General features: G+C 35.6%; 1 protein-coding gene across 1 annotated transcript in view; it reads right to left on the reverse strand.

Moving 5' to 3' along the window:
* The window catches only part of LOC120625074 (paired box protein Pax-6), an 84708-nt gene that overhangs the window by 46649 nt on the left and 24332 nt on the right, over positions 1–13727 (reverse strand). The window contains exons 3-4 of the mRNA XM_039891989.1: positions 13445–13465; positions 8659–8839 (exon numbers count right to left, since the gene is read on the reverse strand). Coding sequence (XP_039747923.1) covers positions 8659–8839; positions 13445–13465 — 202 coding nt within the window. The remainder of the gene's footprint in view (positions 1–8658; positions 8840–13444; positions 13466–13727) is intronic.

Raw genomic sequence — 13727 nt, forward strand, 5'->3', positions numbered from 1 at the left:
ATTAAGTGTGTTTTAATTTTAAATTTTTGTCCTTTGATTTTGGTGACTTACTGAGTTAAAGGTGAATTTTAAAATTTTTCGTCATCTTGTCCTTATTGAATTTTATATTTTATAAATACTAAATATTACACATATATTTCACATATATTACACATATATTATTGAAAAAAAGTATATGATTCTTATGAAATCGTTAATCGTCTCAATAAAATAATTTTTATTAATACATAACTATAACCTAAAATAAACTATTTAAAAACTAAATAAAATCTAAAACGTCCTCGAAAGCACCGCAGCGAGGCACAGTTCCTAAGATGCTGGCAGCATTGCCCCTTTGGATGGCCAAACTAATTCGTTGGCCAAGGTAACTGCCCGCTCTAGGATCACCGGTAGACTCGATAACCCTTTTCGATAATTCTTTGAAAAGGGCTCTTGCCTCCGGACCCCACGGTCCCAAAGTCTCTACTCCAAAAGGCACAAAAATGAAGCTGCTATCCAGGTTTTCATATTTACGCCTCTTGGCCTGCTCGGCACTGGAAGCAGCCGCACCTACCATTGACGAAGTGGCCTGGATGTGTGATGCAGCTAGGGGATCAACACAAGTTGCATCCCACAGAAGTGACCTTCCAAGCCTCCAAGGTATGAGCGTCATACCATCAGGTCTCTTGCCATCGCTCCGCGCCAAACCAATAGGTTCTAAATAATAAAAATAATAATAATTCTAAATAATACTAAGTCCAAAAAACTAAGAACCCAGTTTTTATCTTTAATTAATTAATTATTAATGCATGCTAAAAAAACATTTTCATTGCAGTTGCATTAAAGCACAACAAAAAAACCTACTGATTTCTACTAACTTAAGAACTGAAAATGTCAATCAAACCTAAGGATTAATATATAACAATGACAAAGATATGATCGTGTGTGAACATTGTGTAATTTATACAATTCAAACCTCTCGATCTCATGGCTGAAAATTCCAACATTTCCATACATATCTGGACTTAACCATCAATTCCTATGCTGTCATAAGCAGTTGGTGGTAAAAGAGGGCAGATGTATGCACACGGTGTGCGAGTGAGCGGGATAAATTATGTTTGTGTACTCAGGCGTAAAACGCGGCATTATAGCGATGGCAGCTGAAAGAAAAGTGACGTAAGTCGCGAATACATCCCAAAAGTGTTGTAACTGTCACCCTTCATTCCTGTCCGGTTATATACCAATCGTACCTATATATAATTCTCATAACTTTCAATCGTATTCTTTAATAACTGCAGTAAGTCAGTTCATTTAATTTTGTTGTGTAAGTATTTTATTCCCGACAAACTTATTCCTTTTTAAAGTTTTGAGCTTTTATAATACCTATTAAGTACTTTATACTTTTAAATGATTACAAACGTACAGTTATCATTTAAATGTAGAACCTACTAAACCTTCCTACCACATAAACTATCCACCTACTACAAAAACGCGACTTTGCGTCGAAAATCTGCTATCCCACAAGAGCAAAAGAAACCCGTCAAAAATTCTATGTCGTTATCAAGTAAAACCAAATTAAATTCTATTTCGTTTAACGTGATCGAGTTACAAATATAATGAAGACATATTTAGGTAAATAATATACATAAATGTTGACATTTCATAAAAGTGCAATAAATTTCGTATGTCAGATAGACTTTCATAAGTTTAATTTTATGGAAAACATATAAAAAATTAGTAGATAAATATTAAAAAATAGGTTAAAATTATGGACGGCCTCACTGCGCAGGGCGATTTATACAAACTATAAGAATTATAGTGTTTTGCCTATTGTTTTACTAAAGTACGTGAGTATAAAGTTTATTACTATAGGTAAATATTCACTCACTAATATAATCCCAGTTATGCGCATGCAATTTGAAAACAATTTTTAAGTGCCTACTGCGCAGGTTGACACGTCAGAGATCTTTTTACTATGGCAGGTATACGCGCAATGTTTTATTAATTTGTTTTATATTATAATAATATATATACATAAACATTATTATGCACATAAATAAGAATACTTATCTAAATTTATAAATAAGTATTTTTATTAATGTTGGTTGTAAAACACTGAAAAACTTAAACAAAATAAGATTAAATAGTTTAATACTTTGATAAAAGAAATTAGATTTGATAATTTTTGCATTTTAATAAGTTATCCGTCTATTTATATATCGGGTTTAGCACCTAACTACATACGTACATTTATGAAAGTATAAAAAATCTTAAAATATAATGAATTGATAACTTTGCCTTAACTTTCTGGAAATTTAATTGCTGTAGGTATGTACCTGTTTAATTATAAAAATTCTACAGACGAAATAATTAAAAACCGTCTTAATGTGATAAAATAAGTAAGAACATTTGAAACACACACTTTATTGCAAGTTTTAGTATTCCTTCAATTATCTACCCTAAAGATTGAAAATCTTTGTAAAGTATGGTTCATTAATGATTTTTTAAGGCAATTTCTGAATTTTCTGCAAAACTTCAGAAGCTACCGATTCGCCTTCACAGGAATACTCACGTGTTATTCCTTTTATGTTATTATTTTCTGATGCTTGATATTATATCAATGTAACAGCTTTTGAGGTTGATAATGCTTTAGAACTTTGACCCGGGTATGAAATTAGATAACAGTGTCAGTAAAGCCATTAATCTCAAGAAGGTTATTTTCATCTTTCCAACGATACCTATGCTAAGTTAAACTACGTCCATCTCTGTAAATAGCAGTAACACGGTAAATTAATAGACATAAAAAAATGTGCTTTATTTCATTTTTTTTTTCTAAAATAAGTGTCCCGTTGTCACAGTGTAAGAAGCTATATCTGTTCCAGATTACGTCAAGGTCGTTTTAGTTATGCATTTTTATTATACTCACAGGCAAATAAATGGGACTAAACTAGGTATAGTGTCGGAAAAGCTAAAGCAATATGAAAATAAAGGTCGCCCCAAAGAAAAATAAAACTGTCACTTACGCCACTCTACCGCGGCGTCATCATCGATTGTTCCACGTATTTTTGTCTCGCAACGCGGTAAGAAACATCACGCCCATTCGACCGTTATGACTAGACTACGCAACTCGCAATAAATACCTATCCCTTTCTAACACACGTGCCAGTGCATCTTTCATCGCCAATGCCCATTGGGCCGTGCGTGCGACAGTCATAAAAATAGCCCCTTCACGAATCTACAAGGTAAGAGGGATGAACGAGGCATTCCAATTTTCCCTCTTGTTATGGCTATATAGGTATTTTTGTGGAGGTGTTTGTGTGTGATTTATAGATAGTACTTATGTATAGGTAGGGGCAGTAGGTATTATGGTATAATACATTTTATTTTTAAATTTACTTTCATAAATTATTTAAATACCTTTTTGTTTACACACTTTCAAATAGGAACCCTACCTACTTTAATTTTAATTTTAAATATTTCGAGGTAAGTGGGTAGTAAAGATGTAAACGGGTCGATTAGGATAGGCATCAAACTCAGTCTGTGGGTTAGTGGTTGACATGTATGACCTCAGATCGCGATATCCAGGCTTCGATTTCCGGGTTTTTAAGATATTGGCTTGTTAGGTTTTGGGTAATTGGGGGTGTCTACCCCGAATCTTAACATGTTACAAAATAGCCGAGTATTTTGTAAAACGCATTATTACAATAGTGAAGCCCACAAACCCTCATTGCAGTAGAATGGCGAGTCTATGCTCTAAAAGCTTTTCTCATTGGAAAGAAAGCCTGTGCCCAGAAGTGGGACGTTTAAAAACCAATGATGATAAGGCATTGAGCAGGCAGGCAGATAATATAAGATTGATCCTTTCCCAATACGAGTTAAAGAACACTTTAGAATTTTCACTTCACTTCACTTTACATGTCCACTACGAATAGTCTTCCGAATGGCTGCACAGATTCTGACAAGCAAGATGGCAGCTGCACTACGAGTGATCTCGGTTCAGTTTTATTCCAGAAATCTACCCCATTTTGGGTATTTGGAAATTGCATGAAAGTCCTAAGTATAAAGCACCGGGAAATTTTTTAGTATCACGGTAAATCAAAAATTACTCGCGGGCGAAGTCGAGAGGAAAGGATTGTACCTAATAATTTTATTTATCTAATTTATAGATAGAGCTCTGTCCCCCACGAAAAAATCCTCTAGTCTATGTTTTGACATGTGCCCAAAGAAATCGTTGCCATGACGGACTAATTGTTGCGTACTTTGCAACTACTATTCGCTAATAGCTTTATGTTTTATAAAGCTATTGTTAGTAAGACTCCTATCGCAAACATACGACAAGAAACTCTGCTACAAAAACCTTTTTGCAAACTATAATTGGCATACTCAATTTTAGGATACTCCCAATCATAACACAACAATATACCAAAAATCCGCGGCTTTGTCACAAAATGTTTACACTCGTTCACAATACGATGCCGAGTTCTGACATGATTAACAGAAAAATTGGTGCTATCGATGGGAAAAAAACTCTTTTGAATGTTTTTTGCTCACGGCAGATGTCGCTCGCATACGTCGGACTCGATTACCGAACGTGTCACGCGAAAATAGCTTTATTTGAGATATGATAGTTTACGTTGGGACCGCGGTTTGGCTTTTGTGCATGTGTGCGTAGAGCACAACTAAAATTGATTTCCGTTTTGTTCTGTTGCCTCCTTTTTTGGGTTATAGATTGCGGAAACCGAATTAAATGTACGTCGAATGTTTAAAGTAACTTAAAAAAAATTTACGAAGCCTTAATAGCTTAGCGGTATTTACAGTGCACAGGTCACCACGCTGGCCTAGTGTGGATTGGTGGACTTCACACGCCTTCGAGAACATTATAAATAAATAAAATAAAAAAATAAATATACTAAGACAATACACACATCGCCACCTAGCCCCAAAGCAAGCGTAGCTTGTGCTATGGTTACTAAGATGACTGATGAATATTTTTATGAATAATATACTTAGAATATACATATAAACACCCAGACACTGATAAACATTCATGCTCATAACACCAACATTTTCCAGTTGTGGGAATCGAACCCACGCCCTTGGACTCAGAAAGCAGGGTCGCTGCAAACTGCGCCAATCGGCCGTCAAATTAGGGAAAGTTCTCAGGCATTCCGGTTTCCATGTTTTTGTTCACCGTTAACGCAAGTGATAGTGAAGTGCTTAAAACATACTAAACTTAGAAAAGTTTGAGGTGCGGGGGTTCGAACCCAGCCTCCCGAAAGTGAAGCTTCCCTTTCAGAGAAGTGAATTCAATCCCTCTTGATCCATTGCTGAATATGCTAATCACTAGACGAAAGGGCAGTTTATAGATATACGCGTTCGAATTGGCAACATCCTAAGTTACATCAATTCAGAACGCAGTTTAACGTAGATCCATGAGCAGTAAGGTAAATAAATCACCGAGAAATTTCGGATAGTTTAAGTTAATAAAATTGAAAGAATTTATGATCTCCCAGGCAATAATAGTGACCGATTTGTATTGACAATGAATATACAAAGACGCCCGAATCCGAGATATTATGAAGTGTCGTCAGAATGGATGGTATTATGGACTGTGTAGCTTGAATGGTTCTCGAAAAGGGACCCCCTGGACAATAGGATCGGGCCTCGGGCATATGGTCGAAAATTTTATGAAATTTCAAAAATTGGATTAAGACTGTTGATGTCGAGTGCCCAACAACTGTTTGGGTCTAGCAGAATATATTGTTTGAATATATTTTGACACGGGCAATGTGTCTCCCGCATATCTATTGACGAATTTAATTATGTTATGCATTACGTGAGTTATTTTTGAAAATAACTTATTTAAAAGCACCCAGTGTAAGAAGCGGGTAATCTAGTGGTTAAGAATCGGCTTTCCTTTCGTTGAGACCGAATTCGAGCACCGGCACTCTGACTTTTCGGGGCTATGTGCGTTTTTTTATTTAAACAATTTAAATTAACAATTAAACGGTGAAGGAAAACATCGTGAGGAAACCTGCATGCCTTAGAGTTCTCCATAATGTGCTCAACGGTGTGTGAAGTCCACCAATTCGCAATGGGCCAGCGTGGTGGACTGCGGCTTATATCATCTCATTCTAAGAAGTGCCCGGTAGTGGGCCAGTAATGGTTTGATGATGATGATGAGTGTAAAAAGAGGGGTGTTTTTCGGTCGGTCTGTGGTATCCTATCATCTGGAATTATGTAAAAATATTTTTTAAAGATAGGTACCGTCAGTGGCGTGCATAGAGGGTATGCACAGGGTATGCAGATGATATGAAATGAAGAAAATCTCCAGTACGAGTTATAAATACTCAAGGGTAGGCTTTTTATAACTCTTACAATGCCTATCCTTAAGTTTCTTATAACTCGTACTACAGATTTTCTTCATTCTATAGCATCTGCATACCCTGTGCATACCCTCTATGCACGCCACTGGGTACCGTTATAGTAACGTGGTACATTTAAGCTTTCTCTCTGAAGATTGAAAATTACATGTTCACCGATAAAGATGAAGATGATGATGACGATTAATGTGAATTTAATAAATAAGAATGTGTCTACTTATCTAAAAACTACTACTGTTTAAACATGTAAAAGTAAGAGTTTACGACCCCTGCATCCATAGCAGTGTGTTTTTCAATTAATAATTATTTACACTACTCACAGAATTAAGATCATACAGAACCCTCATACAGTCGTTATTGCATGCAATCAATTATGTCCAAATACAGTGAAAACGCCCCGCGCACGTCTCACTTCACACCCGCGGAATATAGCTTACAAAATTTTCACATTTCCCCATTTTACGGTAAACGTTTAGAATATTAGTGGTAAAATAATTATTGTCAACTGCCAAACGAAACGCAGTTACTGACCGCCTGTTCGAGAAACACTACTTAAGTGGAGTGGTTTTTGATGCTACAATATAAGTCGTGTATTTTACGTAGCATACGTTGATTGAACAAAGTATCTACCCTCATTTCACTATTGAATCAATATCTTACTATAAAGGAACATGAAATGCAAATAATAATTATATATGTAAAATTACCAATACCAATGGTATAGCTACTTAGTTGAATCATTGGGTTTTATTTAAGTATCTAAAGGAATTTTATTTATTTATGTGAAATAACATAAACAAGAAAAGACAAGGAAACACTTTATGAGATCTCTAATGGCGGCAGTTGGGGAGTAATGCCCGATGTCATTAACGACGAACGCGGCGATACCTAAATAAGTAACGCTAAGAAGATTCTAAGATCTAAGATCCATGAATTCATTAACCGTTCACCAATAGTTATCACCTAAAAGTTGGTGAAACGATCTTTGACATTGCCTAAATAATGATGCATAGGATGTAGGCGGTGCCATCAGTGGTGTGCATAGAGGGTATGCCCAGGGTATGCAAAGGATATAAAATGAAGAAAATCCCGAGTACGAGCTATAAATACTTAAGGGTAGGGTTTTTATAACTCTTACAATGCCTATCCTTAAGTATTTTATAACTCTTATCGGAGATTTTCTTCGTTTTATATCATCTGCATACCCTGTGCATATCCTCTATGCACGCCACTGGATGCATTGGTTTAGTGAAAAACGGCATAAGAGAGGGAAGGAGAATAGGTACAGAGAATAAATAAAAAAGAAAAATTTGGAAAATCCAAAAGTGCACGCCTCATCATCTCATTCCACTCAACACTCCAATTTTGTTTTTAATTTTTTTAATTTTTTTACTGTTTCTTAATTTTTTTATTATTAGCATTTATTAATAGTCAATGAAGTAAATAGAATTAAAAAAAAAAAAACAATCAAGATTTTGCGCCATTCTCGACGTAAAGCAACACGACAGCTCGCAAGCATTGTGAACGAACCCAATTTTCATACTTGACACACTAAAGACTAAAATTTTTTTGGTTTTCTATTAATTGTTATTAAACGTCAACGTATTACCCAGAGATTTTCAATATCAAACAGCCAGCTGCGATTTAAAAATAAACTTCGATACGTTAATTTTTACGGTCGTAAGAGTGCCAGTTCGTCAGTGCCAGTCCATACGGACTGACATCCGGACGTACTCGAATATTTAAATTTTTTTTTTTACTTTAAACAAAATAATTGTTTTTTAAAAATATCAAAAACGCTTAAACGAATTTTTTTTCTTGATATATATATATTACTAGCTCTTACCCGCGACTTCGTCTGCGTTTGATTTTGTTTTTAAAGTATTCAGTATCGCTAAGCCTTAAATGAGTATAGTAGTATATATATAAAACATGTGACTGTAAATTAATTATAGACAAATAATTTGCAATAAAATAAAATTGCGACTATAATTAAAGATCGATATCCTATCTCTTAAGTTGTACCAGACTGCTCACGGTGTGCCAATTTAATATAAAATCGGTTAAGTAGTTTAGGAGTCCACCGCGGACAAACATCGTGACAGGAGATTTATATATATTAAGATGATAATATTATCCTATAAGTGCAATGTGAGAAAAATACAGTCATTTTTAGTTTCGAAAAGTCCTTGCCTTCATTTATCGGGAGTATACCATCACTTCATCGCTTTGCTTATGAGGCGTGCAGTAGGACCTATGCAATGTTGGTTACTTAGTAATTTGTTAGTATACTCACGCTAGGAATATTATCGTTATTGCACACGTTTTCGCTGAGCAGGCGGTCCCGGATCTCCCAGGCGAAGATTGAAGGACACTCCCGCTTATAGTCGGCTATTTTCTGAACCACCGGGGTCGTTGCTACCCGAGGCTTGGAACCGCCGATCGCGCGGGGCTTTATGGACCCCGTCTCGTAGTACCTGCCGACAAAACACCCATTGCAGACACGTGGTAAAGGAAAATAGTAAATAAATAAAATGAATAAATAAGTATACAACGACAATGCACACATCGCCATCTAGCCGAAAAGTAAGCGAAATTCGTGTTTCGGGTGCTAAGATGATTGACTTTTTTAGTTCTAGTTAGCTCATATAAGTTCAAACATACGAGCATGCACTTACGAGTATTTAATACTTTCAATTCGTATGAATTATACTCACGTATGTTCCGTTTACTTTTGAAAACAGCCGACCCACTTGTATGGCATTAGCTCACAATTACGAATATAATCCCAAACTATCCCCTTATTTCGAGTACCTATACAAATATATTTAGCCAACCCATTACACATCCCTGTAAAATAATAATTACGCTAAAATGAACTTTAGCGTGTACAAAATAAGATAAAGGAAAATTTTGTTGAAAGCATTCCCAATGTTGTCATGATAGAGGATGTACTTCAAGTGACGGTATTGTTGCCATCGACATGTGTCGATATTTGCTGCGAATGTCGATGGGGAAGATACGATTGTCGAAATGGGTTCGTCGATATTTAAGAAATATTGGCGTTTTATTGTAAGGGGGTTCAAAGTACGTATTTATTAGTGTCAAGAGTGATTGATAGGAGTTTTCTTCACGTTTTCTCGAAGGTTCGTCATGTCGAACGTTCAGGTGATACGATGGAATGATCTGTTGTTTAGATGGTGGGTAGTTTTCTATGGATTCTTCTTCTAATCCTTATGATATGGGCTCATAGCTTCGAGAATATACGAAAGCTGGGATCTTAAGGTATGGCAATAACATTGGTATACCCCTAACCAGGTTACATGAGGAGCATCCGTTGAAATTATAATTTTGATTACATCAAAAATTCTATTGAAATTTGAATTTATTTTCAGAAGGCTAACAGTTTTATAAGCTCATTTGCAACGTTATATTTTTATTGAATACCACTTGTTCGCCAGGCCGATTTTACCGAGAAGAAAAAAGAAACTCAGCAGTTGCTCTGCATTCAATATATAATCACTACAAGTTAATAGTGACAGTCACGGATACAAACCGACCAATCATTTCGATCAACCGTGAATGTTTTAACGGCCGACTGGCACAGCGACCAGCTTTCTGAGTCTAAGGCCGTAGGTTCGATTCCCACTACTAAAAAATGTTTATGTGATGAATATGGATGTTTTTCAATGTCTGTGTGTTTATCAGTATGAAATACTTTTATTGCACACCCCAAAAGTACATAAAAAGAAAAGTATAACAAAACTACGTATACCTACAATTTGGCGGCAAAGTATATAATAAGTATTTATGTATATTATTCATTAACATATTCGCAGTCATCTTAGTATCCATAACACAAGCTACGCTCGCTTTGGAGCTAGATGGCGATGTATGTATTGTTGTAGAAAAAAAAACTGATTGATTCCATGCAATCGGCCGATTGGCGCAGTTTGCAGCGACCCTGCTTTCTGAGACCAAGGCCGTGGGTTCGATTCCCACCAGGAGTGTCTGGGTGTTTATATGTCTATTCTAAGTATTTATGTATATTATTTATAAAAAATATTCATCAGTCATCTTAGTACCCATAACACAAGCTACGCTTAAATTGGGGCTAGATGGCAATGTGTGGTTTGTCGTAGTATATTTATTTAGTATTTATTTATTTATTTATTAATCTTGAAACTAAGAAATTATCGCCCTGTTTCTAAATATTTAAAATAGCAATAGTTGCATATAAACAATCCTGGCCAATATTTTCAGTTGCAAAAATAAACGTGGGTTCATAGTGTCAACACTGTGTGATAAACCTGTCTATATCCTTCACCGTAGTTAAAATTGAGTTAAAAAATAAATCAAAACTAATGCCATAGTCCTTAAACTCTATAGCATCTGTACCCTGTGACCCCAAGGCCCCAGGCGAAAACGATTACGCACAGCCCGAAGCGCCTCTTGACAGTAATAACCATTTAATGGTACTCCACAATAAAGTAAACATTATTCTATCGACAGATGACATGTTTTCGATAGTGACTGTTTATTTGGGAGTTTAGCGCTGGTACAGTTTTTTAATATGTCACCAGTTGTTTATTGCGAGGCGTAACGGCTTTTACTTTTTTTCGATAGCTTCGGTATCCACGTGCCGATATAAAAACGGCTGAGAGCGAATAGGTCTCTTGAGAGGATCTCGTACCTATATGGTGTGCTGTAACAAATGTAATATTAATGAATGATTTTCGAATAAATCCTATACATTCCGGACGCTCCCGCGGATAGAGATTTAAAAGAGTAGGTATAACATTTTAACAGAATATTTTTTTTTTGTGTAGATATACGAGTATGTTCTAGTAACCCATTTAATAAACTTTAGCATTGATGATAATTAGTTATTCGAATCGCATTTGTACTAAAAGGATTTCCGCTCCTCCCCATCTCCGAAGGCCAACACGAGATAAATAAATCTTATTTCGCTTAACGCCTATGTCTAGCGATTAAAAGTGGCAATAGCGCCAGCATTTTGGGTAGGTACCATGCCCATAAGTGAACACTAGACGTTTTTTATTTGTGGTAAATATGAATGTTATTTATTGTTTATAGAGTTTTATAATAATAAATAAATATGTTTTTATTACCAAATACATAAGAGTAAGATTAACTATAAAAAAGTATGGATGAAATCTGTTAAGTTTTGTGTAAAAAGAAACTTCGAAGTGGCTTCCTAAATCCCTTTTTTAGTTATACCTTTTATCTAGCCTTCTTGTTGACATCATTCGACCTATATCACACTACGATAGGTACTAAAGTACCTAAAGAATATTCAATTGTTATTCAATTTTTAACGGTAAAGCTCGTTCAATGCATATTAAATAACGTTAAAACGCCAGGGGTCAGAGATTTGATGTAGATAGTCGCTCACAGCGGGTGATATCAGTTCAACACTTATCAGATATTAGGTTTGACTTTGAAGTGGTTGTTTGTATTTGGTTCACTGTTTAAGCTACTGACGACTATTATTTTTTTTTTGTTAAGAGTAAGATGAAGCGTTGATAGTTCAGTGGGTCGGACTTCGACTTTACTATCGGGGGAGCGAGTACGAATCTCAGCCCGCACCTCTAACTTTTCTAAGTTATGTGTATTGAGCAATTGAAATATCACTTGCTGCAACGGTGAAGGGAAACATCGTGAGGAAACTGCATGCCTGAGAGTTCTACATAATGTTCTCAAAGGTGTGAGGAGTCCACCAATCCATACTGGGCCAGCGTGGTGGACTACGGCCTTAACCCCTTCTTATTGTGGGACGAGACCCGTGCTCTGTAGTGGGCCAGCAATGGGTTGATATATACTTTATACCCTATACCTTAACTGCTTCAGTGTTCTGGTTGTAAACATGTTTGACTACGGATTTCTAGGGGCCGAATTCTTTTTCCGAGCCAGCCAAAAATAATATTGCACCGCACGTAACTTCGTCGATCGTTCCAGAATATAATCACTAAAGTAATCGCCCACAAATTGCAGAAGGTTTGCAAAACTCAAATTTATTTAAAGCTTCTCTAAAATAATCTAATACCAACATTAGAGAGTTTGTTTGATTGTTTACTGCGATGATCTCAGAAAGTAGTGGTCCGATGTGAAAATTTATTTTAGTGTTCGATAGCTGATTTATCAAGGAAGGCTAAAGCTATATACCTATCATTACGCTAAGACCAATAGGAGCAGCTATTGGTCTGCCCCGATATTGAAATATTTTTCATTGGTTAGCACCAATGAAGAATATTTCAAAATCGGGGTTTTTTATTTTTCCTTTTGTGAGCTTCTCCTGCGTGCGCTGCGTGAACGGTTATAATAACGAAAGAATCATGTTTGACAAAGTTATGCTTCTTAAAAAGTTCTAAAAAAAAGGAAGCGACAGCATAATATGACTATCTCTTAAGGTTGACTTATACGCGGACAATGTCGCGAGGGACCGCTTGTGAGTTATATTACTTTGAATATCAAACTAAGCTACAGCGAAGCGTGACCTGGTTCAGCTAGATTATTAAAATAATGTATTGTCAATGACACAACTGGATAAAAAAGAGCCCCAGCTCAGTTCAGGGTTTAACTTTATTTTTTGGTTCCTACACCATCTTATACTAAACATCAAGTTCTAATACTAAAATTACTTGGTTGTAGTTACCAAAATAAATTGTAAAGGACACTCCAGTGGCGTCGTTAACCAGATCTGATTAAAATCACCTAAAACTCTAAGGGTGTTATTTATAAACCCGGCATAGCGTCGCAATAGTTATAAGCAGTTATTTGTCACACTGCATCTGACAGCACCTTTCAAATGTCTGAAATATTGAAAAAATACTGTATAACTATTCCGTAGGTATGCCACGTTTATTATAAAGGCCCTTAAAGACTGCTAGCGCTTTTTTAACGTAAAACATTAGCACACGGAAAATGAAGCAGATTTTGAAGCTAAAGCTTGGCGTAAATACGTCAGTAGCTAATTCAGTGCAGTGAAAGTAAATATTTTCTAACAAGTATAATATTATTGTTAAGGTTAGTAAATTTTAAATATGTATATTTTTACTTACTGCATATTATTCCAGGATAATCTGGGACAAAAGAGACAACGTATCAGTTATTGCACTTTTCATCAATATTTCAAAAATAAGGAAAATTCTCAAAAGGACATAAATGTTCCCGAAATTTGAGACAATTTATATACAAAGTGTATATTTATTATTGAGGTAGTTAGCGTTGTTTTCATAAGAATATCCTGTTCTCAAAATATTCATTAGATATATTCAAAATATTTTCCAACTTAATTAAAAAGTTACTTTTCGTTGTAATTAAATTGTAAGTAAAAATATACAT

The sequence above is a fragment of the Pararge aegeria genome, chromosome 7 (genome assembly GCF_905163445.1).
Source record: "Pararge aegeria chromosome 7, ilParAegt1.1, whole genome shotgun sequence".
NCBI classification, from domain to species: Eukaryota; Metazoa; Arthropoda; class Insecta; order Lepidoptera; family Nymphalidae; genus Pararge; species Pararge aegeria.